General features: G+C 50.7%; 1 protein-coding gene and 1 non-coding gene across 5 annotated transcripts in view; one reads left to right on the top strand and one right to left on the bottom strand.

Moving 5' to 3' along the window:
- Positions 1-535: 535 nt before the first annotated feature.
- The window catches only part of RNF8 (ring finger protein 8), a 45973-nt gene continuing 22731 nt past the window's right edge, over positions 536-23777 (bottom strand). Inside the window, exons 4-9 of one of the 4 annotated variants that reach the window (XM_066239267.1) lie at positions 21907-21966; positions 16173-16262; positions 14437-14544; positions 11608-11812; positions 8259-8310; positions 536-2200 (exon numbers count right to left, since the gene is read on the bottom strand). In XM_066239267.1, coding sequence (XP_066095364.1) covers positions 8276-8310; positions 11608-11812; positions 14437-14544; positions 16173-16262; positions 21907-21966 — 498 coding nt within the window. In that variant the 3' untranslated portion in view covers positions 536-2200; positions 8259-8275. The remainder of the gene's footprint in view (positions 2201-8258; positions 8311-11607; positions 11813-14436; positions 14545-16172; positions 16263-21906; positions 21967-23777) is intronic. The other 3 variants (XM_066239342.1, XM_066239434.1, XM_066239508.1) reach the window with 3 other exon arrangements.
- Positions 12375-12450, top strand: TRNAV-AAC (transfer RNA valine (anticodon AAC)). Its single transcript has one exon. It is a non-coding gene; the product is annotated as a tRNA-Val (tRNA).

Genomic DNA, 23777 nt, shown 5'->3' with positions numbered 1-23777 from the left:
GCTATTCATACAAAGCAGCAGCTGCAGCCTTTCTCAGGTGGTTGGGAGTGGATTGATTTTACTCCGGACTCTGGGTTTTAGGGAATTTGAAGCCTTATTTACTTCATTCTTATTTCAGTGCAGATTGTTGGGCCTTTGGGAGGAAGTAATTACATTATATATTACTATGGAACCTGAGTTACAGAACTATCACTAGCAAAACATTTAGAAAAAGGTACCTCCATAAATGTTACAGAAACAGATGTGAGGCTCCCCGATTTTCAGAGAACCCCCAGGGCATGGAGCTCCAGGGCTTCCTTCCCCTTCTTCACTTTCTGGGGGTCTGGGTAACTTTTTGTCTTTGTCATTTTTGCTGTTTTACTTAAAAGTATTTTTTTGAGATTTATTTAATAGCACTTCGAGCTACATGAAACACACACACACACACACACTGGAGAAACAAATGATGGTACAAACACAGAAGGGAGTGACCGGTGGCCGTAACAAAGGAGGGAGTGCCTTATGTATCAACATGGGAGGATCAGCAAAAGCAAGGTGCAGAATAGTGTACAGTTTATTGTCGTTTATGCAAAGAAAAGACCACATGTGCATCTGCTTACATAGAGATCTCTGGAAGGCCACAGGGACCTGGTCAATGCTCACTGCCTCTGTGCAGGGTCACCTGGGACAGTGACAGGCTTTCACTTTAGGTCCTCTTGTGCCTTTGAATTTCAAACCTTGTGACCCTATCACATATTTTAAAAATGCATACTGGGGGGGGGCACTTGAGATCTTGCTCCTTGGCACATTCAGTTTGACTTAAACAAATTCATAAAAATTCAATGTGTATCTGTACTTAAAAAAATTGAGTTAAGTAAAAATTTATATATGCCCATGCAATTATACAAACAAAACACATGTATACTTAAGAGAAACAGATTATTACATCAAGCTGGCAACAATCTTTTCTTTCGTTTCTCCAGAAGTTTTATGATATGGTGATAATAAATATGTTTAAAGTGTTTTCTGTTTATTTACTTCTTCCTTGACCGCAGTATTCCAACCAGCGCACGTGGTGAGAAGGACGGCAATGAAGCCCAGGACCTCTGGAATCCCAATTTCACAGCATACTCCACAAAGGGAAAAACCTACCATCCCAAAAACACTGTCTTGTCAATAGTTCCCTTTGTAGTTATAAAAACTACAAAGAATGACTCCCCAGGTAGGCATAAAGAGGTAAAGGAAAAACACCTTTCCCCCTGGGAGCAAACCACCGAAGGACATAAGACAGTCTCCAGCCTACTAGAGAGGCTCCAGATTCAAATGAGCGCTCTTCGTTTCCTGTACAGCCCTTCGTGCGCACGGCTGGTAACCAAGGATACCACAGGCTCCCCTCGGGTCTAGCTCTCAAACATCAAACTAGTTTTTTCTGTTTAAGAGGTGGCAAGAGAGATGACTTTTTTTTTCAAGCACACACATAAAATCATTGCCCGTGTTTTCTGACATTGAGTAAAATAGGCTTGGAGACTGCTCCTAAACCCCAGCTGAAGAAGGGGACGCACCCCATCCCGGGGGCTTCCCAGAGCCCGTCCGCTGCGGCCATGGCCTCGGCTCCGTAGCGGCCGTTCCGAGTCCATCATCTGACAGTCCTTTCTTGGTTGCAGTTTATGAGCTGCCAGTGTTGACTTGCGAGACTGTCTGGGAACTGGAAGGGAAGGAAGATAAATACTCCAAAGCCCAGCTGAACACTGTTCGGTTTTACATTTTATTTCCAGGAAATGACATCTTGTCTTCACAAAGAGGTATGCCGTCTTCTCAAAGAGAGGCTGTCCGGCTCTCCGGGCAGCCCCAGGGGTACATTCAAAGGGTCCAAAACAAACGTCAACAGAGGCCTTCTGAGGTACAAAAACAAGAACAAAAACAACAAACTTATAAACAAACAGAACTATAAAACCCATTCAACAGTAGTGAGGCAGAGTTGGTCTGGTGAGCACCCGGCAGCCGTCGGCGGAGCTTAGGACAGTGGGGGCCACGGGCTGGCCGGCGTGGGGGGCCGGAGGGAGCGTTCCTCAGCTCGGACTCAGTTCCATGCGGCTCTCCCACGCTCGGTCTCAGCGCAGCCCAACTCCAGTCCACGGAGAATCTTCCAGATCACCCCCAGCTCCTGTCACCTGGCGGTCTTTCAAAGGCCCTTGGAGCAGTCTTCACACCAGCCTCTTTGCTTTGGGGAGGAAGGAGAGAAATGAAAGAGGAGCCTGTGTGTCCCTACTCTGGCCTGCCTACCGCCACTCCCAGTCTCTGCCTCACACAGCAGCTGCGACAAAGAGAACACAGAGGTCAGATCTTGTCACTGCGGAAAACCCGCTCCTCACTGCTCCCGGAGTTAAAAGTTCAAGTTAAGAGCCTATTAAAGCCCCACACAACCTGCCTCCTGCCCCTTTCCTGGTCACTCTCTCGCCTGCAGCCACACGGGCCTCCTCCAGGAAGCACCCCCTCCGATCCTCTGGGCACAGGACACTCCCCAGACGTGGCAGGGCCACCTCCTGCAGAGCTCCCTCACATCCTTCTTGCTGTGCCCTCCGTGCCCCCCATCACACCCGACCCTCTCTTACTGTTTTCCTCATACCACCGATCCCATCGCACCAATCAGATTTTCACTTCTTTCTGTTACTTGCACTAGAACTGCGCCTGGCACAGAACCACCCTCGGTGAGTATCTTTGAAGGAAGAAGAGGTTGCATGCACGGTGATGGCAGAGAGGGGGAGTGCTTCTACCGTCCAGACAGGGAGGGGCGAAGGGGCTATTCACTGGCTCTAGTCTTTTCCGATAGCTGTCCCCAAACCTGTCCTAGATCAGTCCTCAGTGCCCCACACCCGCTACATTCGAAGGGCACTTTTTCGCCCTCAGCTTCTCAGCAGGGTCACACACTGCTGACCCGAGGTCATAATCACTCCGAAATGTGCAGTTGCCACAGACCTCCTGCACACTCTTCTAGGCCCTGAGGATGACACACGGTCCAAGTCTGTACATCGAGGGGCAAAAACACGTGAACAGATACAATCTCCATCTTGTAAGTCTTTGAAAGACATACACAGGGTGGTGTCTAGGGCGGAAGCAGGGGCCAGGCCAAACCAGGCTGTGGTCAGAGGGTCAGTGTACACCATCTGTCTTGTTTCCTGTCCCACAACTCTCCCTCCCCATTTCCACCTGTCCATCCGGGATGAGGACTTGACCTTTGGCTTTTACCACCCACAGAGAGGGTCCCCAGATCTAGTATCTCTAGGCTCCAAGTCCGCATATTTAAGTGCCTTAAGGCGCTCTCAACTTACTTTAGTCTAAAAGTAAACTAATCTCCCTGCCAACCCACTCCTCCTTTCAGTGAACGCACCATCACCCGCCCAATGCCCGAGAGAACCAGGAGTGACCCGCATCGCAGCAGCGGCAGCCCTGCACTCCTCGTGGCGGCCCCTCTGCGCAGTGCTGTGGGCCCAGCTCCGAGCCCTGCCCAGGTCCGCAGCTCCCCCTGCCCCGCTGCTACTCCTCCAGCCGGCCCTCGCCCTGGGCTGCGGCCTCTGCTCTGGTTCCCATTGCCCTTTATCTTCCCGGGGCTACAGAATGCATCCAGAAAAATACACACGTGCGCAGTCATGTGTCCACTGACAACCTTCTCGCCCCCCCATAGCCGCCAGTCTGAGCACTTTAGGACAGTCTGGAAGACCCTTTGTGACTCCGTCCGGCCTGCTTATCCAGCCTCACTGCTCAACACGCTTTCCAACCCGACAGTCTCGCCACTCGGCCCTTGCTCCCAGCCTGTCTACTTATAACGTGTACCCACCCCCTTCACCTCCATCCCCTTCAGTGCCTTCCTGCGCCTTTCCTCTCTCTTTGGGCAGTGGTGACCACAGCCAGCCTGGACCCTGCACTGGCCCGGAGTGCCCCAAGGGCGGGCTGCTCTGCCCCAGCCACTTCTTCCCAGCACCTGACACCTGGAAGGCCTTGAAAAAAAGGGATGGCCCAGAGAAAGGAAGCAGAAGATGTTTCTTTGGGGTTGGTTCTGGTTCTGATTTCAAGGGCTAAGGGTAGAAGGTCCAAATTCTCCAGGATAGGAAAGCAGAAAGCAATTCAAGCAGAAACTATAGCCAGAAACAGGCGCATGCCTGTCTGGTCTTCCAGGACTTCTTAGGAACGACGGCAACAGGCATTAGGACAGGACGCACATCCGGCTGATGCAGGGAAGCCTGGATGGAGATGGTTCTAATTCTAAGGTACCCCGTGGGGGAGGGAAAAGAAAAAAAGATTTCCATGACTAGTTCGTGGAAATCCAGAATGCCAGACTGTGTGAGCCTGCTGTAAAAATACTCTGTGTAGGGCCCTGGCCGGTTGGCTCAGCGGTAGAGCGTCGGCCTAGCGTGCGGAGGACCCGGGTTCGATTCCCGGCCAGGGCACACAGGAGAAGCGCCCATTTGCTTCTCCACCCCTCCGCCGCGCTTTCCTCTCTGTCTCTCTCTTCCCCTCCCGCAGCCAAGGCTCCTTTGGAGCAAAGATGGCCCGGGCGCTGGGCATGGCTCTGTGGCCTCTGCCTCAGGCGCTAGAGTGGCTCTGGTCGCAATATGGCGACGCCCAGGATGGGCAGAGCATCGCCCCCTGGGGGGCAGAGCACCGCCCCTGGTGGGCGTGCCGGGTGGATCCCGATCGGGCGCATGCGGGAGTCTGTCTGACTGTCTCTCCCTGTTTCCAGCTTCAGAAAAATGAAAAAAATAAATAAATAAAAAAAAAAAAAAAAAAATACTCTGTGTAGGTCCAGTGTTAAGTGCAGCAACCAGGAAGCTCTCAAGGGACAGCTGCCTTGGTAATGACACTGCTTTGTATTTACACAAGTGGTCTTTGACAATAAGAGGTTCCCGGAAGTACGTCTGAGAAGAACTCATAAAGCTGCACAGTGGTGGGAAGAGAGAATTCATTTCTTAGAGAGCCCTAATAACTCTTTTATCTTTACAAAAGACAAAAAACAAAAGAGCCAGGAGAATCTTCTGCTGTGGAAAACAGCAACAAGTGACCTAAGTCCCCCCTGCCGGACCCCACAGATGACCAGAGCTGCTCATACTCGGCCCTCCTGACGTCTGGCGTGTGTGCGCAGGGTCCTCCCTGGGCCCCCTCTCTTGCTGTGGCAAGCCTTGGCCAGCAAGTCCTGGTCTTGCCCTCAGTGCAACATGGGGGGGGGGTGCTCACCAGCGCTCCCAACTCTGCAGGCAGGTGAGCAGAGGTCACTGGCTCTCTCCAGGCTGGCACAAACAGCATGGTTCCCTCAAGCCCACCACGTGTGCACTGGGGGTGCACTGAAGGGTCATTATTCTAGGAAGGCCCGTCTCCTAAGCTGTGGAAGCTTGTCCAGCGGCCTGCGGCGAGGTGGCAGCTTTGGTGAAGGGGAGAGCACTAGTCAGAACAGGTGTGTGACCCCCAGATGGAAGGACCATTCAGAAATCTCAAGGACTAAGAGTCAACAAGAAATTCTAGAACTTCCTGAACCTCCATATATTCCAATATCTTAGAAGCTGACTTCTGATATCCTAGTCCCTTCCCTACTGGGTGACAGTCTCTGTGCTGCCCTTGTCATTTCCCACAGTGTACACCGAGATGCCAACAAAGGAATGAGCAAAGGAAGAACAATAGGAGACAAAAGGAGAGAAGGGAAGGGGGAAAGGAGGGGCAAAAAATAGAGGGTGGTTTTGGACTATTAAGAAAAAATTTCTGCCTGACCTGTGGTGGCGCAGTGGATAAAGTGTCAACCTGGAAATGTTGAGGTCGCCGGTTCGAAACCCTGGGCTTGCCTGGTCAAGGCACATATGGGAGTTGATGCTTCCTGCTCCTCCCCCCTTCTATCTCTCTCTCTCTCTCTCTCTCCTCTCTCTCTCCTTTCTAAAATGAATAAATAAAAAATAAAATTAAAAAAAAAAAAAAGAAAAAAAAAAAAGAAAAAATTTCTAATAATTAAGTCTGCTAATTTTCTATCCCATGACAATTTTGCAAACGATAAATTTCTAAAAGTCAAAAATCATTATTTTTAATTTAATTTCTTTTATTGATTGATTTTATTTATTTTTTATTTTTTAATTATTTTTTTGTATTTTTCTGAAGCTAGATATGGGGAGAGAAAGTCAGACAGACTCCTGCATGCGCCAGACCGGGATCCACCCCGCACGCCCACCAGGGGGCAACGCTCTGTCCACCAGGGGGCAATGCTCTGCCCCTCTGGGGTGTGGCTCTGCTGCGACCAGAGCCACTCTAGCGCCTGGGGCAGAGGCCAAGGAGCCATCCCCAGCACCGAGGCCATCTTTGCTCCAATGGAGCCTCGGCTGCGGGAGGGGAAGAGAAAGAGAGGAAGGAGAGGGTGAGGGGTGGAGAAGCAGATGGGCGCTTCTCCTGTGTGCCCTGGCCGGGAATCGAACCCGGGACTCCTGCACGCCAGGCCGACGCTCTACCACTGAGCCAACTGGCCAGGGCTATTGATTGATTTTAAAGGGACAGAGAGAGGGAGTGGGAGGGAGAGAGTGAGAGGGTAGAGGGAGAGAGAGAGGGAGAGGAAGAGGGAGAGAGAAAAAGAGAGAGGCATTCATCATTCTACCTAGTTGTGCATTCACTGGTCACTTCCCATATGTGCCCTGACTGGGGATCGAATCTACAACCTTGGTGTTCGGGGACAATGCTCTAATCAACCTGAAGCTAACTGTCCAGAGCCAAAAAGTCAAGTTTTCAAGAGTCCAGCATTATCCACTATTTGTATGCATGCACGTGGATAGCCCCACCCCATGCTACCCTTGCTAAGAGCCACTGTCCCGCAGACAAACACTGTCCTATGCCAGGCAGGCACAGACGCCAGGCACACGACGTTCTAGATTCTCTAGTGGCAGGGTACTTGGCAACAAGGATTCTCTTGGAGGAGGTCGCCCTGCCAGGCATTGTCACTGCTGCCACTCCCCACATACCCACTCCTCTACTGAGCTCTGTCAGCAAGGGCTGATGGCCATGTCAGGAAAAGCCTTCAGGTGGGCAGGCAGATACTCTGGAGACTGCAAGTTTCTCGTGTCCCGTGTCTGGGTCACCCTCCTGCTAGCCTCCAGGAAGTGCAAGAAGCCCACGCCATGTGGTCCAACCTGGGCCGATCCTCCTAGAGACCCCCACCCTCTGGAGGGACCTGTTTCGCAGACTCAGGAAGTATGGTTCATAACCTCTCTCCCCACCTCGGCACAGCCGAAGGCCGTCACACACTCCCACCGGTGGCCTCGGTTCAACAGTATAGTAGTATCAAGGGAGTGGGGAATGTAATTTGAAAAAGCCCCCGGATTGGAAATCACTGTTCCAAAGGACCAACAAGATTTTATTTCTAGATAATCTGCTTTTTCCTTTTCTGAGCACAACCCAAACAAAGTGCTCAGGAAATCTAAAAGCCAGAATGTTAATCTTGTTAACCGACCCACATTTAATGAGAACAGAACAAAGAGGGAGGGGAGCCAGTGACAGAGCCTCTGCCCCAGTGCCTCGCAGTTCCGGCTCCAGAGGAGGAGCCTGCCGGGGATAAATGTCTTCCCTGCAGAAAAATCTCGTGTCAGGATCCCAGACAGTGACAATTACTCACGCCACAAGCACTCGCCGATGTCGCTTATCTGCCCCAGCCCCAGAGCTCGCTGCCTTCCACTCAGGACCTGGCATCCAAACGCTCGCCCCTCTCCTCGACAATCTGGCCTCCCAGACTGTACAAGGGATCAGTGGCTCATCCGTCATGAGGATTATGCCACCCGGGGGACACGGGACCTGAAGACGCCAGCCAGCCAGGGAGGCCGGTGCGGGGCTGCTCTCGGGGAACCAGCGTCCCGCTGCCCAGGGGGCTGGCCGCCCTCTCTGAGCCAGTGCCCGGAGCACGGCTCCTGGGGAGAGCGAACCCCCACGGTCAGGACTCAGGATGGACAACTCCAGGCTTGTGGATCCTAGTTCCTGTATCCACAATTTGGTCTTTTTTAAAACTGCCATGCACTGTGGATTAAACCAGCTTCTAATTGGCAAGGAAGGTTGGTGTGTGAACTGAAATGCGCTCTGGAGCCCACACCGCAGGCCAGGGAGGCTGCTGATGGCCCTGCACACGGTTCCCTACCCCGGGCCTCGGTGCCTGTTGTCTCTGGAGAAAGTCTCAAAGCTGCACCCGCTGTGATACCGCAGACGCTGTGACGGTGCCAGGATTGCCCCCAGCCAACGGCTGCACGAAGCAGCTGACTGGGCTCACTCACCGTGCGGGCTCCTGCTGTCACCGGCGACACAGAGAGCGGCCCTCTTTGGACCCTGGAGAGAAAAGGGAGTTTGATGGTCTTTGCCTTTCCAACGCTGCATGAAGCCTGCTGAGCTTGGCCTTGCGAGAAGACACCTAGTCAACGTCCTAGGCGAAGGAAGCACTTGCGTGTCCCCACCCACACAGTCCCAGCACACTTCCACTCAAAGGCTGACCTTGGTTAAGTCTGGGTTCCCAGGGCACTGCTCCTCCGAAAGGGAAGAGGAAAGAAGGCACACACAAGGCCGTGCTGCCACCTCCCAATCCCTGGCTGTCCCCCGCTGCTCTGGCACCGTGCAGACACTGCCCCGTGTGGACCACGAGGGGCTGCCGGAACGAACGGTCACTGCTTCTCACACCTTGGTGCTCTGCGTGTGCCGACTCCTCGGCCTGGAGAGCCACCCCCAGGGAACCTTAAGGACGCCCCTGGCAGGGCTCTCCTCCCGCACACTTCCCCCACGCCTCCACCTGCAGTCCCGCGGCGCCCGCTGTGGAGCCACCACACCACCTCCTTCCCCCTGCCTCCTCCGCAGACCGCGGGTGTGGCGAGCGCCCAGCAGTGCCCATTTACCGCTCGGCCCTGGCCCGTTCTGCTGTTCCTCCGCAGGCCCACGGGAGAGAAAAAATCTCAGGGGGTGCTTAAAACTGGCACAAAACCCAACAGCACACAGCTGTCAAAAACGTGGAAAAAATACTTTGTTTCTAAAGCACCACCTGGGGACCGCCCCACTCCTTCACAGGTTGCCGGAGGATAACGGCGCATGCGCAGTCCCTGCTCAGCACTAGGCTCCGGGCCAGCTCGCTGCCCCGCGTTGGGCGGCCAGTGGAGGGCCAGTTTCACACCACAGCGGCTCACAAGCCAGTGCCGGCCTCCCAGCTCCGCTCATGCGGCTGAGACCTGCTGCAGGGATAGGAGAAGGGAGGCCTTACTGTGAGTAGTGCGGCTTTTAAGCCTTTAGCTTCTCTGAACTTAGAGAAAGTTACATCGCAAAACACACACAACTATGGATTCCCAGTGGCCAGTTGGTGGGAAACACCTGTAAAGGCAGCAAGCACTAGTTCTGACAGCCTCTGTGTACAGCCGATGGATACCATAGCACTTTGACTCTGAAGCTTTCTCAGAAGCAGTGCCATACAGAGGGTCCTTGGGTTACGAGTCTCGACAAACGCTTCAAGTTGACAGCACTCACTCCCACAAAAATCTAAAAATTGAGACCTGATTCGGCTTATACCGTTAGCATGGTACTTACAGACTATGTGGGTGAACTGGTTTGGAAAAGAAGTTATCAACATAACTAGCGTGGAACAATTCTTTAAGAAGATAGAAGCTGCCTGACCAAGTGCTGGCGCAGTGGATAGTGTCGAACTGGGACACTGAGGACCCAGGTTCGGAACCCCAAAGTCGCCAGTTTGAGCACAGGCTCATCTGGTTTGAGCAAGGAGTCACTTGGTTTGCTGTAGCCCCCCAGTCAAGGTACATGTGAGAAAGCAATCACTGAGAAACTAGGGTGCGGCAACAAAGAACTGATGCTTTTCATCTCTCTCCCTCCAAGTCTATCCCTCTTTCTGTCTTTCTCGGTCTCTGTCACACACACACAAAGGCCTGCAACAGATCTTATACCCTCTACATCAGCTGCTTCTTAGATGAAACACCTGTCGTACAGGTAGAATCTTCTCCTGCATGCTCCTTAGGCAATCCTGATTCACCTGACCCCATATCTCCAGCACCTTCTGCAGGTTCTCCTGCCTCTCCAGCTTCCTCCTCCCAATAGGTCTCTCTCCTGCCTTCCAATGTCCCTTCCAGTGTGCAAGCCAACCACAGGAATAAAGGTAAGGAATTTTTTTTTATACTCAATTTTGTCATTTTTTCTGTTACTACAGTATAATATATTTATGTCCTTGTCTTTTTCTATGGCTTGTGTTTTTATGTTCTAGATTATGATTTTACAACCGTGTTAGGATAGGTTAAGTGACTTAGGCTAGAGTGTGTTTCGACTTACACCAAATTTGGGTTATGTCACTGTCATAGGAACAGAACTGAGTTGTAACCCGAGAACCCCTGTACTAGATTATTAAAGAAACTTAATGTGGTCATCAAAGCCACCCTGCTTCTGTGCACTCTCATCCCTGCCAATAACCAACCCTTCTGATCTACTCCGGCCCCAGTGCTTTTGCCCCAGGACATGCGGTTTTGCCACAAGGACATTCAACTCTTTTTTTTTTTTTTTTTGTATTTTTCCGAAGCTGGAAACCGGGAGAGACAGTCAGACAGACTCCCGCATGCACCCGACCGGGATCCACCCGGCACGCCCACCAGGGACGACGCTTTGCCCACCAGGGGGCGTCGCTCTGTCGAGACCAGAGCCACTCTAGCGCCTGGGGCAGAGGCCAAGGAGCCATCCCCAGCGCCCGGGCCATCTTTGCTCCAACGGAGCCTCGCTGCAGGAGGGGAAGAGAGAGACAGAGAGGAAGGAGAGGGGGAGGGGTGGAGAAGTAGATGGGCGCTTCTCCTGTGTGCCCTGGCCGGGAATCGAACCTGAGACCCCTTGCACGCCAGGCCAACACTCTACCACTGAGCCAACCGGCCAGGGCCAGGACATTCAACTCTTAACCAGAGTAGCTTTTCAACCCTCAACACAGCAGGTTGCAGGTGTGATGGGATCACTTGGTTAAATAAGCAGATATTCACTATGGAAGTATGGTTCCTTAGGAAACCTCACCCAACCCTTCCCCAATCTCGTTATCTAACTTTCCTCCAACTGGGAGACTTGTCGGTAGATATGTTAGGATCCCCAATGTTAACTCGGCAGGACTAGATTTCTCTCTTTGGTTTAACATTATGCCCAATTTGTGAGATCAAGCTGTAACTCTTAGAAAACCTGTATAAGTGTTTTCTTCAGGCATTCAAGTTATGAATCTGACTTTTAAGCATTCCGTTTATAACTGATTGAACATCCAACCCAACAGTTTTGCGACACCTGCACAGCAACTAAACTGTCTTGAACAGCAGCACCATCTAGCGATCAGTATAGCAAACTGTCTGACCATGTGTTTCTAATCACATCTTTCACCCCTATAACCAAGGCACAAACACATTAGCCTCCCCCTTTCCCACTGTTCAAATAACTGAGTTAATTCTATTTCATCTCTTTCTCATGTATTATCTTTAACTCCTTTTACTTTTCACCACTTTTTCCACCTCTTCTTTAGCTCAAGAATCTTTCATCTGACTCTCTTCTCCAACCAAATATCTGCCAAAGTTTGTAAGTCCTTCATTGAAGGCCCTCACCTTCTTGTTCATACCAACTCACCTTTTCGTCTCTTAATTAGGTCAATCCGTCGTCCTTTTACTTCTGAACTCAGAGTATCTACTATCTTACTAACGCAATTGTCCAGAACCAGGGAGGGAGTTTTGGACTTGATGTCCTTCCGACAGATGGGGCATTCTCCCTTCCGCTTCATCCACTCATTGATGCAATAGGAGCAGTAACTATGCGCACAGTTCAGGGTGACCGCCTGCAACGGGAATGTGAGCACACACGTCAAGAGCTGTCACACTTACTTTCCCAGGGTGGCTGTGATCTCAAAGGTAGGCAAGGGTACAGCTTACAAGGGTACAGAATCCTTCCTAGGGGTGGGAAATGTCACGCTGCAAGCTAGACGAGTCATTTTCTTTCTCAAAGTTAAGTTCAGGGAGGCTGATTTGTCCATTTTGTTCTACCAACTCAGGCCACTGCCCACATGGGTTAGCTACCTTGCTACCAAATGTCGTTGGACACAGGTAGGACTAGTAAGCATGTGAATTTTCAGTACAAAGACATCAGTACTTCTCTTAGGAAAAGCAAATGTGTGGCTTGTTAATGGTGTGTCATCAGAACCTCCATTCTAATCTACAGAGGGGGGGCACACACTGAAAACACAGAATGGTAAGAGGCATCATCTATTCAAAAGAAACCAAGAAAGTAAAATAAAGGTAAAAGGCAACCAGAAAGGCTAGGGAAAAAAGAAAAAAATATAATGAGTTCATTGAAAGGACAGGAACCCCTAAGTAAATAAACCCATGAAAACAGAGAAAGTGGCCCTGGCCGGTTGGCTCAGCGGTAGAGCGTCGGCCTAACGTGCGGAGGACCTGGTTTCGATTCCCGGCCAGGGCACATAGGAGAAGCGCCCATTTGCTTCTCCACCCCTCCGCCGCGCCTTCCTCTCTGTCTCTCTCTTCCCCTCCCGCAGCCGAGGCTCCATTGGAGCAGGGATGGCCCGGGCGCTGGGGATGGCTCTGGTCGCAACATGGCGACGCCCAGGATGGGCAGAGCATCGCCCCTGGTGGGCGTGCCGGGTGGATCCCGGTCGGGCGCATGCGGGAGTCTGTCTGACTGTCTCTCCCTGTTTCCAGCTTCAGAAAAAAAACAAAACAAAACAAAAAAACAGAGAAAGCAGAAGGATCTGTGTTGAGGGGCTCCTCTGAGCAAACCCAGTGGTCAGATTCCTGCCAGGGTGCTTTTCATCCCCAAGAATAGAAACCATTCTCTTCATTACTCTTGTTTATGTCCATCTCCTAAGAGACAGCTTTTTCCGAGGCTCAAAAATCTTCACTCCTTTTAGTGGAAAGTAACACAGAAATTATGTATTTTTTTTCTATTAAGTGAGAGGTAGGGAGGCAAAGAGACAGACTCTCATATGCGCCCCAAATGGGATCCACCCGGCAAGCCTCCTACAGGCTCTGTCCATCTGGGGCCATTGTTCCGTTGCTTGGCAAGTGAGCTATTTCAGCACCTGAAGTGAGGCCATGGAGCCATCCTTAGCACCCAGGGCCAAATTGCTCATACTGTTCAAGCCATGGCTGCCGGAAGAGAGGAGGGAGAGGGAGAGAGGGAGAGGGAGATGGAGAGGGGGAGAAGCAGATGGTCGCTTCTCCTGTGTGCCCTGACTGGTAATCGAACTCAGGACTTCCAGACGTCTGGCTGACGCTCTACCACTGAGCCAACCAGGAGAGAGTCTGTTTACTATAGGGGGTCAAGTCTTATAAACAGGACTAAAAACCTGTCTGACTGAAATGGAGCCTCTCCAACTGCCTTATGAGGTGACCAGCAGAAAAGGTCAGGCAGCACAGGGCAAACAAGGCCCAGGCCAAGCTGCCTGTCCGGCCTGCCCGTGTGCATGCTCAGGCTGGCTCCCCTGCGCCTGCTCCAGGCCCTGTCCCGTCTTCCTCTGGCAGAGCCCACGAGCCCCATCCAAACAACACTAACCGAGCTTCTCCTAAGTAGGGAATCAAATGAGTAGAAATTATGGGGGAAGTCGATGACAGAAGTCAAAGTGGACCCAGAGCAAAAGAAGCAGGCCTGCTCAGAAGAGACTGAATAGACTCATCCTCCTGAGACCGCCAGGAAAGAGAAGCAGTGTCAGTAGGCGTGTCCTTGGTAAAGGAACCTGAACATTTTAAACTTGTGGTATAAGATGGACTGGTCACAAATGGTAGAACTGGCAAAATATAAATCTGTGCAAAAAATAGGACAGGTAACCAATAGTCCCCTAGGAGAGAGACGTCTCATTTCCCAAAGGAGCCGCAGAGGCCCTGAAACCCGTTCCATGTGTGTGCTGAATTCCCAATGAGCACACGTCGACGGCTGTCACCGTGTGCTGAGAGGCTGCACTGCACGTCCGCTCTGCACCCTGCTCACAGGAGTAGGGAGAGAGGAGCTCTTGAGCAGCTTTATTCTGATATCTCAGAAGTCTAATGCCTTGTGGCCCCAAACACCCGCCAACAACAAAGATACAGGCTTTGTTGTAGCTGGAAATATTGATTGTATCAAATAAATACTCAAGAGCGAACAAAATAAGAAAAAGGACAAAGAGTATGCACAGGAACAGATTGATGTTTCTGTCTCTCTCTCTTCTTTCCTCTAAAACCAATAAATAAATTTTAAAAAAGAGAGAAAAGGAAAACGGACAGTCAACTTCCAGGAGACTACAAAGACAAATGGGAAGTGGCCACCTCTAGAGGTCACTTTGAAGCCAGACAGCTACAAGAAGTTCCTGCAAGCAGCTCTTCAGAACGTTCCCCCAGAGCAGCGACAGCGTGTCGCCAGGCCCCATTCTGGGCTGGGAGGGGGCAAGGCGCGTGAGCCACTCTTCACAATTACCTCGATGAAGTATTCTGAGCAAATGATACACTGGAGCTCATTCTCCAGCAGGTCATTCATGTGGCTGAGAACTTCCTCCTTCTGTGCCTGCACCTTCTCCTTCTCCTCCTGCAAAGACACACAGCCCGCCTGTCACTCAGGGTGACCAGCAAGGACGCTGGTTCCAACAGGACAGGGAGCAAGGTTAGTCATCTGGAGGAGGAATCAGGAGTCTAACCCAAGGGCTGTTGTTACTCAGAAGTGCTTTCCAACACGGGTACTGCTTTCCTTTCTTTCCTCTGCCTTTTCAGTATTTGTACTACAGTTTCTGTCATCTTCCCGAAACTAAGCAAATGAGAAAAAGTGAAGATAACATACAAAGCCCACCAACCACCAAAGACCGGAAGGAGACATGAAGTATCCCCATAGCACACTGCAGTTCGGAAGTGATATACAGTGACCCCCAAACCAAGGACTCGCTGGACAGAAGACACACAGAACAGTCCACGGTGCAGGAAGCTTAGGTTAGTATAGGGGGTCCCTTGTGCTTTTTAGTTGTCCTTCTGTAAAATAGGGATAATCCCTGTACTCCCTGGAGGCTGTGGCATGGTGGCCTCTCCGAGCCCAGGCTGGCCACTTCCTGCTCCTGCAGAGGGAAGGCTGCGGGGCATGTCCCTGTGCTTCCCCAAGAGGCCAGCCTGCTGGTGGCCCCCTTTGCAGGTGCAGCATCCCAGCTGCGCTCTCTTGAAGCAGGTATGTATTTAAGTTAGCACCTCACAGCCCCTCCCCCAAAAGAAAGCGTCAGGAGCCCCTGAGGGAGAGAGGAAACGACATTTCGGGTATATAGTTGATTCCTTTTTTTTCTTCTCTTCTAATCAAAGCAAAGACTGTCAGACTGCCCATGGCTGTGAGGAAGGTCTGGGCCCATTTCTAACTAGAGTCAGGTTCCCTGAAAACTTATAAATTGCTGGGTTTAAAAAAATGTGGCACTTTCCTGCAGGCTGGAGGGAAGGCTCTGTGATTTAATCAGAGGGTAAGGACATCAGACCACCTGCAGAGAGAGCCCCTCCTTTCCGTTCTGGGCACCAGGTCTGAAAGTGAGGTGGGCAGCGGGAAGCAGTCAGACCCTAGCGTTCATTTCAGGCCAGAAGTGGCAAACTGACGGCCTGTGGACTGGAGCCAGCCGACAGACTTGCTTAGTTTATGGAAACATTTATTTCCATCTTCTGCGGAAAACTCAGAAGATCTGACAATACTGGGACTTGCATTTCAGGGTGGCAACAACTGGCTACAGCAAAGACGAGCTGCCCCGGGGCTGGGGGGAGAAGGCCCTTCCATGCCCCCACAATCACCAGACAGGACTCCCGTCCATTACCAGGCCGACCCCTAATTTATGAGTTCTGCCGATCTGATGTGGGAGGTGATTACATGTGCATGAGGATGAACTATTTTGTATGTTGACTAGCCCACTCCTTGGCCTGCGTCAGCGGGACACGCTGCAGAAGCAGCTACCACAGACAATGGACTAGACTGAGGGCAAGAGTGTCTTATTTCTAGCATTTTGCTTCTAAGGGAAGGAAACAGATGTTGTCTCACAGGCAGAACCTTCTATCGGCCTGAGTAATTTTACAGTTTATTTCCCCTGAGGCTGGGAACAGCCATACTGTCTCTCCATTCACCATAGCAACCCTTGCACTGTTGAAAATGCTGAGTTGCACGTACTAACCAAATTCTAACCTTCATCTTCTCTCTAGTACCTTGGTCTGCTCCAATTCTTTGTTCTTGGCTCGAATGATTGCTTCGAAGTCCTTCTTACTGCGGTTTAGCTCTTCCATCAGAGCCCGGTGCTGCAGAAACACAGCAGACACACTCAGGACGAGACCGGGCCTGCCTTCCTCTCGGCCACTCAGGTCACCCCCCACCTTGGGGGCGCTGGTTCATGGGAGTAAAATAATGCCTTTGTTCCTCCAGGACATCTCACTTACCTCTGCTTTTTTTTTTTTTTTTTTCAGGGAAAGGGGTGAATAGGGAGAGAGGCCATAAAATCTATTAATCTTTCTGGAAATATCCCAACCTCCACAGCCATCCAAATCAACTGAAGAACCGCCTTCCAGAGAGTCTGACTCTGTAGTTTTCACTTGGGGCCCAGGAATGTGCAGTTTTTTAAAAAGCCACCCAAGGCCCTGGCCAGTTAGCTCAGTTGGTTAGAGTGTCAACTCAAAACACCAAGGTTGTGGATTTGATCCCGGTTCAGGGCACATACAGGAAGTGACCAGTGAGTGCAAAACTCGGTGGAACAACAAATGAATGCCTCTCTCTCCCTCTCCCTCTGTTTTTAAGATAAAAAAAAAAAAAAAAAAATTAAAAATGCCCTGGCCGGATAGCTTGGTTGGTTACAGCACTGTCCCAAAACATGCAGGTTGTGGGTATGATCCCTAATCGGGGCACATACAGGAACAGATCAATGTTCCTTTCTCTCTCTCATTCTCTCTTCCCCCTTCTCTCAAAAATCAATATTTTTTTAAAGTTAGCCTTTTCTTTTTTTAATTCTTTTCCTTCTTCTACCAAGTGAGAGGAGGGGAGATAGATAGACTCCTGCAAGTGCCCTGACTGGCGACTCCCATCTGGGGCCAAAGCTCTGCTGATCTGGGGCCATGCTCGCAACCGAGCTATTTTTAGTGCATGAAGCAGAGGCTCTATGAAGCCATCCTCAGCGCCTAGGGTAGGGCCAAAGCCTCAAATCAATTAAGCCATGGCTTTGGAAGGGGAAAAAGAGAGAGAGAGAAAAAAAGGGGCCTGACCTGTGGTGGCGCAGTGGATAAAGCGTCGACCTGGAAATGCTGAGGTTGCCGGTTCGAAACCCTGGGCTTGCCTGGTTAAGGCACATACGGGAGTTGATGCTTCCAGCTCCTCCCCCCTGTCTCTGTCTCTCTCTCCCTCTCTCTCTCCTCTCTAAAATGAATAAATAAAAAAAAAAAAAAAAAAAAAAATTAGAGATGAATGCATGCTAAGTGTTTAAAAAAAAAAAAAAAAAGGGGAGGGGTGGAGAAGCAGATGGGTGCTTCTCCTGTGTGCTCTAACCGTGAATTGAACCCGGGACGTCCACATGCTAGGCTGACGCTCTACTACTGAGCCCATTGGCCAGAGCCAAAAGTTAGTATTTCTAAAAAAACCCAAAAAACCCACCCAAGTGACTCTAAAAACCAATGCTCAAGAACTAATAATTGCCCTGGCCGGTTGGCTCAGCGGTAGAGTGTCGGCCTAGCGTGCGGAGGACCCGGGTTCGATTCCCGGCCAGGGCACACAGGAGAAGCGCCCATTTGCTTCTCCACCCCTCTGCCGCGCTTTCCTCTCTGTCTCTCTCTTCCCCTCCCGCAGCCAAGGCTCCACTGGAGCAAAGATGGCCCGGGCGCTGGGGATGGCTCTGTGGCCTCTGCCTCAGGCACTAGAGTGGCTCTGGTCGCAACATGGCGACACCCAGGATGGGCAGAGCATCGCCCCCTGGTGAGCAGAGCATTGCCCCTGGTGGGCGTGCCGGGTGGATCCCGGTCGGGCGCATGCGGGAGTCTGTCTGACTGTCTCTCCCTGTTTCCAGCTTCAGAAAAATGCAAAAAAACCCACAAAAAAACAAAAAACTAATAATTAACTCTGAGTCTACCTAGCACTGGGAGTGGCTTTTAAGAAATAATCAGGGAGGGATGGAATTCAGGGAAACTAGATAATCATTTTCATTGAAATAAAAAAGACCCTTACCCCTGGCCGGTTGACTCAGCAGTACAGTGTCGGCCTGGCATATGGAAGTCCCAGGTTTAATTCCCGGCCAGGGCATACAGAAGTGCCCATCTGCTTCTCCACCCTTCCCCCTTTCCTTCCTCTCTCTCTTTCTTCCCCTTCCGCAGCCAAGGCTCCATTGGAGCAAAGTTGGCCGGGTGCTGAGGATGGCTCTGTGGCGTCCACCTCAGGCACTAGAATGGCTCCAGTTGCAGCGGAGTAATGCCCCAGAGGGGCTGAGCATAGCCCCCTGGTGGGCATGCCAGGTGGATACCAGTTGGGAACATGCAGGAGTCAGTCTGTCTGCCTCCCCACTTCTCACTTCAGAAAAATACAAAAAAATAAAAAAATAAAGTAAGACCCTTATACGCGACCTGTGGTGGCACAATAGATGAAGCTTCAACCTGGAATGCTGAGCTCACTGGTTCAAAACCCCAGGCTTGCCTGACCAGGCGGTAGCACAATGGATAGAGCATCGGACTACGATGCAGAGGACCCAGGTTCAAGACGCCGAGGTTGCCAGCTTGAGTGTGGGCTCATCTGGTTTGAGCAAAAGCTCACCAGCTTGGACTCAAGGTCTCTGGCTCGAGCAAGGGGTTACTCGGTCTGCTGAAGGCTCACAGTCAAGGCACATATGAGAAAGCAATCAATGAACAACTAAGGTGTCGCAACAAAAAACTAATAATTGATGTTTCTCATCTCTCCGTTCCTGTCTGTCTGTCCCTGTCTATTCATCTCTCTGACTCTCTGTCTCTGTAAAAATAAAAATAAAAAATAAAAAATAAAACAAAAGAAAAAAAACTCCAGGCTTGCCTGGTCAAGACACATACGAGAAGCTACTATGAGTTGATGCTTCCTGCTCCCTGCCACCACCACCTTTCTCTCAAATCAATATATAAAATCTTAAAAAAAAAGTCTTTACTTATTTATTCTACAAGTCACACACTCCATGCCCAGGAAGCAGCGCTGCCTAAACCGGGGGGAGGGGGTGGTACCAGGCGCGCCCACCAGCGCACAGCTCTGCTTTGTGACTACCTGCCTACCCAAATGTCAAGAGGTTCCACTTTCATGAAACATAATTTCTGAGCTCCCTCATGCTTAAGTATAGCTTATACTATAAATCTCACCTCAAATTCTTTTTTTTTAAAGGTGGAATAAAGGTATTTCTGAAAAGATATTATTCAAGAAACAACTTTTAAAATGTGCGATTTTCTGAGAAAAGCAGATACATCAGAACGCCTGTACATTCATTCACCCTGACCACCAATTAGATGTGTGTGTCTGAACTTTCTCATCTATAAAATGGGAAAACAGGCTCCTCTCTCACATCAGGGTTAACAATAAAATAAAATAAAATAACATATGAAAGTATTCAGAAATGTTTTTTGAGCTCTATATAAATGAAGTTGTTATAATGATCTGGTAAATGAAAAAGAATAGCTTTGGAGGGACCAAGAAGATGATCAAAACACAGCTACGTTTCAGCGGAGAGAGCAGTGTGTCCCCCGGGCATGTTGTTACAGAACCTGGACCACCCGTTTTAGGGTGATGAAGGAGACTGGCCAAGGACCTCATGCTAAATGACTGTCTTCCTGTCTGTCTCAGCAGAGCGTGAGGAATGGTGGGTGCAGGGAGTCCGTGATCCCTCAGGGATTCCCAAGTAGCAGAACCTCGCCTGACCAGGTGGTGGCGCAGTGGATAGAGCGTCGGATTGGGATGCGGAAGGACCCAGGTTCGAGACCCCGAGGTCGCCAGCTTGGGCGCGGGCTCATCTGGCTTGAGCAAGGAGCTCACCAGCTTGGACCCAAGGTCGCCGACTCCAGCAGGGGGTTACTCGGTCTGCTGAAGGCCCGCGGTCAAGGCACATGTGAGAAAGCAATCAATGAACAACTAAGAAGTCGCAATGCGCAACGAGAAACTGATGATTGATGCTTCTGCTTCTCATCTCTCTCCGTTCCTGTCTGTCTGTCCCTGTCTATCTCTCTGCCTCTGTAAAAAAAAAAAAAAAAAAAAAAAAAGAACCTCACTCTTTGCCAGTTAATGTCAAAACAAAACCTGAATTTTTTTTTTTTTTAAATAAGAGAGACAGAGAGGGACAGACTGGCTAGAAGGGAGAGAGATCAGAGGCATCAATTCTTTGTTGCAGCACCTTAGCTGTTCACTGATTGCTTTCTCATATGTGCCTGACTGGGAGGCTCCAGCACAGCGAGTGACCCCTTGCTCAAGCCGGCAACTGTAGACTCAAGCCAGCAACCACGGAGTCAAGTCTGTGATCTCACACTCAAGCTAGTGAGCCTGTGCTCACACTGGCGACCTCCAAACTGGGTCTTCAGCATCCCAGGCTGATGCTCTAGCCAACGCTACCCCGCCTGGTCAGGCAAATACCTAAATATTTTTTAATAATGCTCTAAATGGGAAACATATCTACCCTCCCACCCTAGAAAATAAAATAAAATCCGAGAAAGACAACTAATTTTCACTTAATTCTTTCCAAAGCTGTTCGTGCCCCTGCAAGGAAATCAGGGCAGGCACCACCCAAGGTTTTAATACCACGTGACTGCTGGCACAGTAAGAGGCCGGAGGAAGGGAGCAGTAACGCAGTAACCAGTAACGGATGTAGGGATAAACTATCCTAAATAAATTCTAATGCAATTGCGCACTGTCTTCAAGGACATATGAACCATCCCACTAACGGAACTAAACTTGAATCAAACTACCAATTTTACCATATAAAGGACAGAAGACAAATCAGGCTTTAAAGATGCAAAAAACTTTATAAAAATAATCAGAAAAGTAGTCAAGTTAAATGAAATAGACTACAGGTTAGTTTTTAGGAGCTTTTTATTCCTGTGAGCCCTGACCTTCCTATAAATCACTGTGTTTTGCTGTTAAACTGCACATTCTCGACCTGACCTAACATGCTTAACTGGAACATTCTCGAATGGTTTCTGGATGGCTTTCACTCGGGAAAGGTGAGGCAATGGGGGCCTGTTGGTCAAATAAGTTTGTAAATATGATGTATATGTTTGCTCACTTATAGTTTGCATTGGGGGTGGGGCAGCGCCAGGTACAGTGGTCTGTGAGGTTGAGGGTTGCCTTCCTGAGTGGGGGGGGGGGGCACTGTCCTGATAATGTTTGCTGGAAGAGAGATTCTGCCCCACCACCCAGAGGAGCAGGAGGATTTCCTTTTCTCTCCTCCCTGATCCCTTGCTGTCTATGAGGAAAGCAGGTTTCCTGCTTTTCCTTTGGCTTTTCTTCTGACTTGCCCGTCTTGGTGAGACACCAATAAACAGGATAGCCCACCATCCTCCGACTCCACCGTTTCTTTACCATCCGCCCAAATTCAGTCAGAACCTGCATGTGAATGGCCACGAGGGCGGCCTCTGGCCTTACAGGACCCTGGCAGGCCTGGAGGGTGGCCGAGCACAGCTGGCAATCCCCTCTGCGGCCCTCACCTTGCCTGACGCGCACTTCCCCAGGGGCCTCCCAGGTGCTACAGGCTCCACCCGCCTTCCCCAGGGCAGCCCCGGAGGAAGATGTCCCGAGGAAGATGTCCTGGGACAGACGGGCATGTCTGTGAGGCTGTCTCCGCCCTGACAGATGCGAGCAGCTGCCGCCTGCTCTGGCTGGACTGGAGGCAGTGCAGAGGCGAGCGCTCAGTGGCGGAGGCCCCGTGCCAGAGCCACTAGAATCTCAGCACGACGGCCAGAGAGAAGTTACCTCCTGCAGAGCCTGGGCCAGCTGCTGCTTCAGGTCCTCCTCTCGCTCCTTCTCCAAACCCTGCAAAGCCAGAAACAAAATGGCAGATTTTCCTGCAGGGAGGGGCAAAGGCAACAGAGTGCAGCCGCAAGCAGCACCGACCAGCCAGCCAGCCAGCCAGCCAGCCAGCCAGCGTGAGCATCTGGAAACAGCGGGGGGCAGGAGGCAGGTGGAAGACTTCCCATTTCACTTCAAGCTGCTGGCAGGAAGGGATTTAAGCAGAGTTAACTGCTCAGATGCTGCTCACCTCAGGCTGCCACTTTCACACCCCCACTCAGGCTGTTCTGGAGAAATTCTGGGCTAACACTCTGAATCTCCTTTGCTACAAAGGCTGAGACTCCAAAGAGGATGTAAACCAAAAGGTCCTGAGCCACAGACATAATCCCGGCTGGCGCTCAGGGCTCCTCCACGCCTTCCCTGGGTTCTGGGCGCCCTCTGGCTCTCCTGCCAACGACTTCCAGCCCAGACTGCTCCTTGGCCCACCTGGCCGAGCCTCCGCTCCATTCCTCCGTGGGCCCCTCCATCCGGCGCCTTCCCCTCCTCAGCACCCCACGTCCGGCACCTCCCACAGGAACCTCTGGGACCTTTCCTCCTTACTTTAAGAATTATCTACCCATTCACTTACTATGCCAACTTGAAACTGTTCTTTAAATATATTGACTTAAGACTCATATGATGATTCTGTGGGCATAATACATTTACAACCACCCCAACCCAAGTATGATACCAGGCAACATGGGAGCTCAAAAAAGAAAGCAGCTGTGAAGCCGGGAGTGTCAGAACGAGCTTCTGAACAAGTAACTGGGGTAGGCCAGCTCTCTTCGCTGGACGGCAGAGGGCGATTCAGCTTTAAAAACAGGATGAGATGCTTGAGCCACTTAACGTATATAGGACCCGCTCATACCTAAAGACATTTTTTAAACTAGTCCTTCTGACTTTATGATTTTGGAATGAAAAAACGACTTTATAGCTATACTTTGAAGCATGCCCAGAGCACCACAATATTAACAGTAACTCTTGTTCCTGAACATACTAGCCCTTAGAGGGTTCTGCTCCACGAAAGGTGGCACGCAAAGACGTAGGGATAAAGCTCCCTCGATGGTTTCCGAGAACTAGTCCAGGCTGGATAAGGGAAGCAAGAAGGGACACATAAGCAGCGCGTCCCTTCAGAAAGACCTACTTAAGCCATGGCCTCTGCTAACAGCGCCAGTTCAAGGAGATGAGAGATTAGAATGAAGTCTATGAACTGTTCAGAAATAAGTGAACACTGCTGGTTGTTCCTTGCCCTGAACAAAGTAAATAAAAGAAGAAAGCTTCTTCACCTCCATCCTAACTGTTAGTTCTAAGTCAACAGGGGGGGAGTTCCTGACATTCAGTATCCCCTGAGCAAGCAGGCGGGAGTAAAACGTGCAGCTTCTGCCAAACGGGAGCTGACATTCTGAGCCAGGACCGGGACCAGCTCTCGCCTGGAAGCTTAGTGCAAGAGCTTGTCGTCTAAGACAGCGACCCGGGACAGGGTCATGTGTGGCCTTATCCTGACACAGGTAAGAGTCGTTATTTTGTCTCCCCCACTAAATGCACTGTGGAGGATTGCTTATCACTCAACCCAACAACTGAGTCATGGTGTACCTGTCCCCTCCCATGCTGGCTGCTCAGAACAGAAAGAAAAGCATTTTCTGCCCTTTTAGCCTCCTATTCCATAGGTAGGTTACCTACAGAGCTAAGGAGCTGCCAGGTACACCAAGGCCAGAGTCACCAGCTGACCTGGACTTGCCTTGGGCTGATTTGGCTTTGACCGCACCGCAAAGAAAAATAACTCCTGAGGACAACTA

The sequence above is a fragment of the Saccopteryx bilineata genome, chromosome 1, assembly GCF_036850765.1.
Source record: "Saccopteryx bilineata isolate mSacBil1 chromosome 1, mSacBil1_pri_phased_curated, whole genome shotgun sequence".
Classification (NCBI taxonomy): Eukaryota; Metazoa; Chordata; class Mammalia; order Chiroptera; family Emballonuridae; genus Saccopteryx; species Saccopteryx bilineata.
This window is presented reverse-complemented; position numbering and strand designations above follow the sequence as displayed.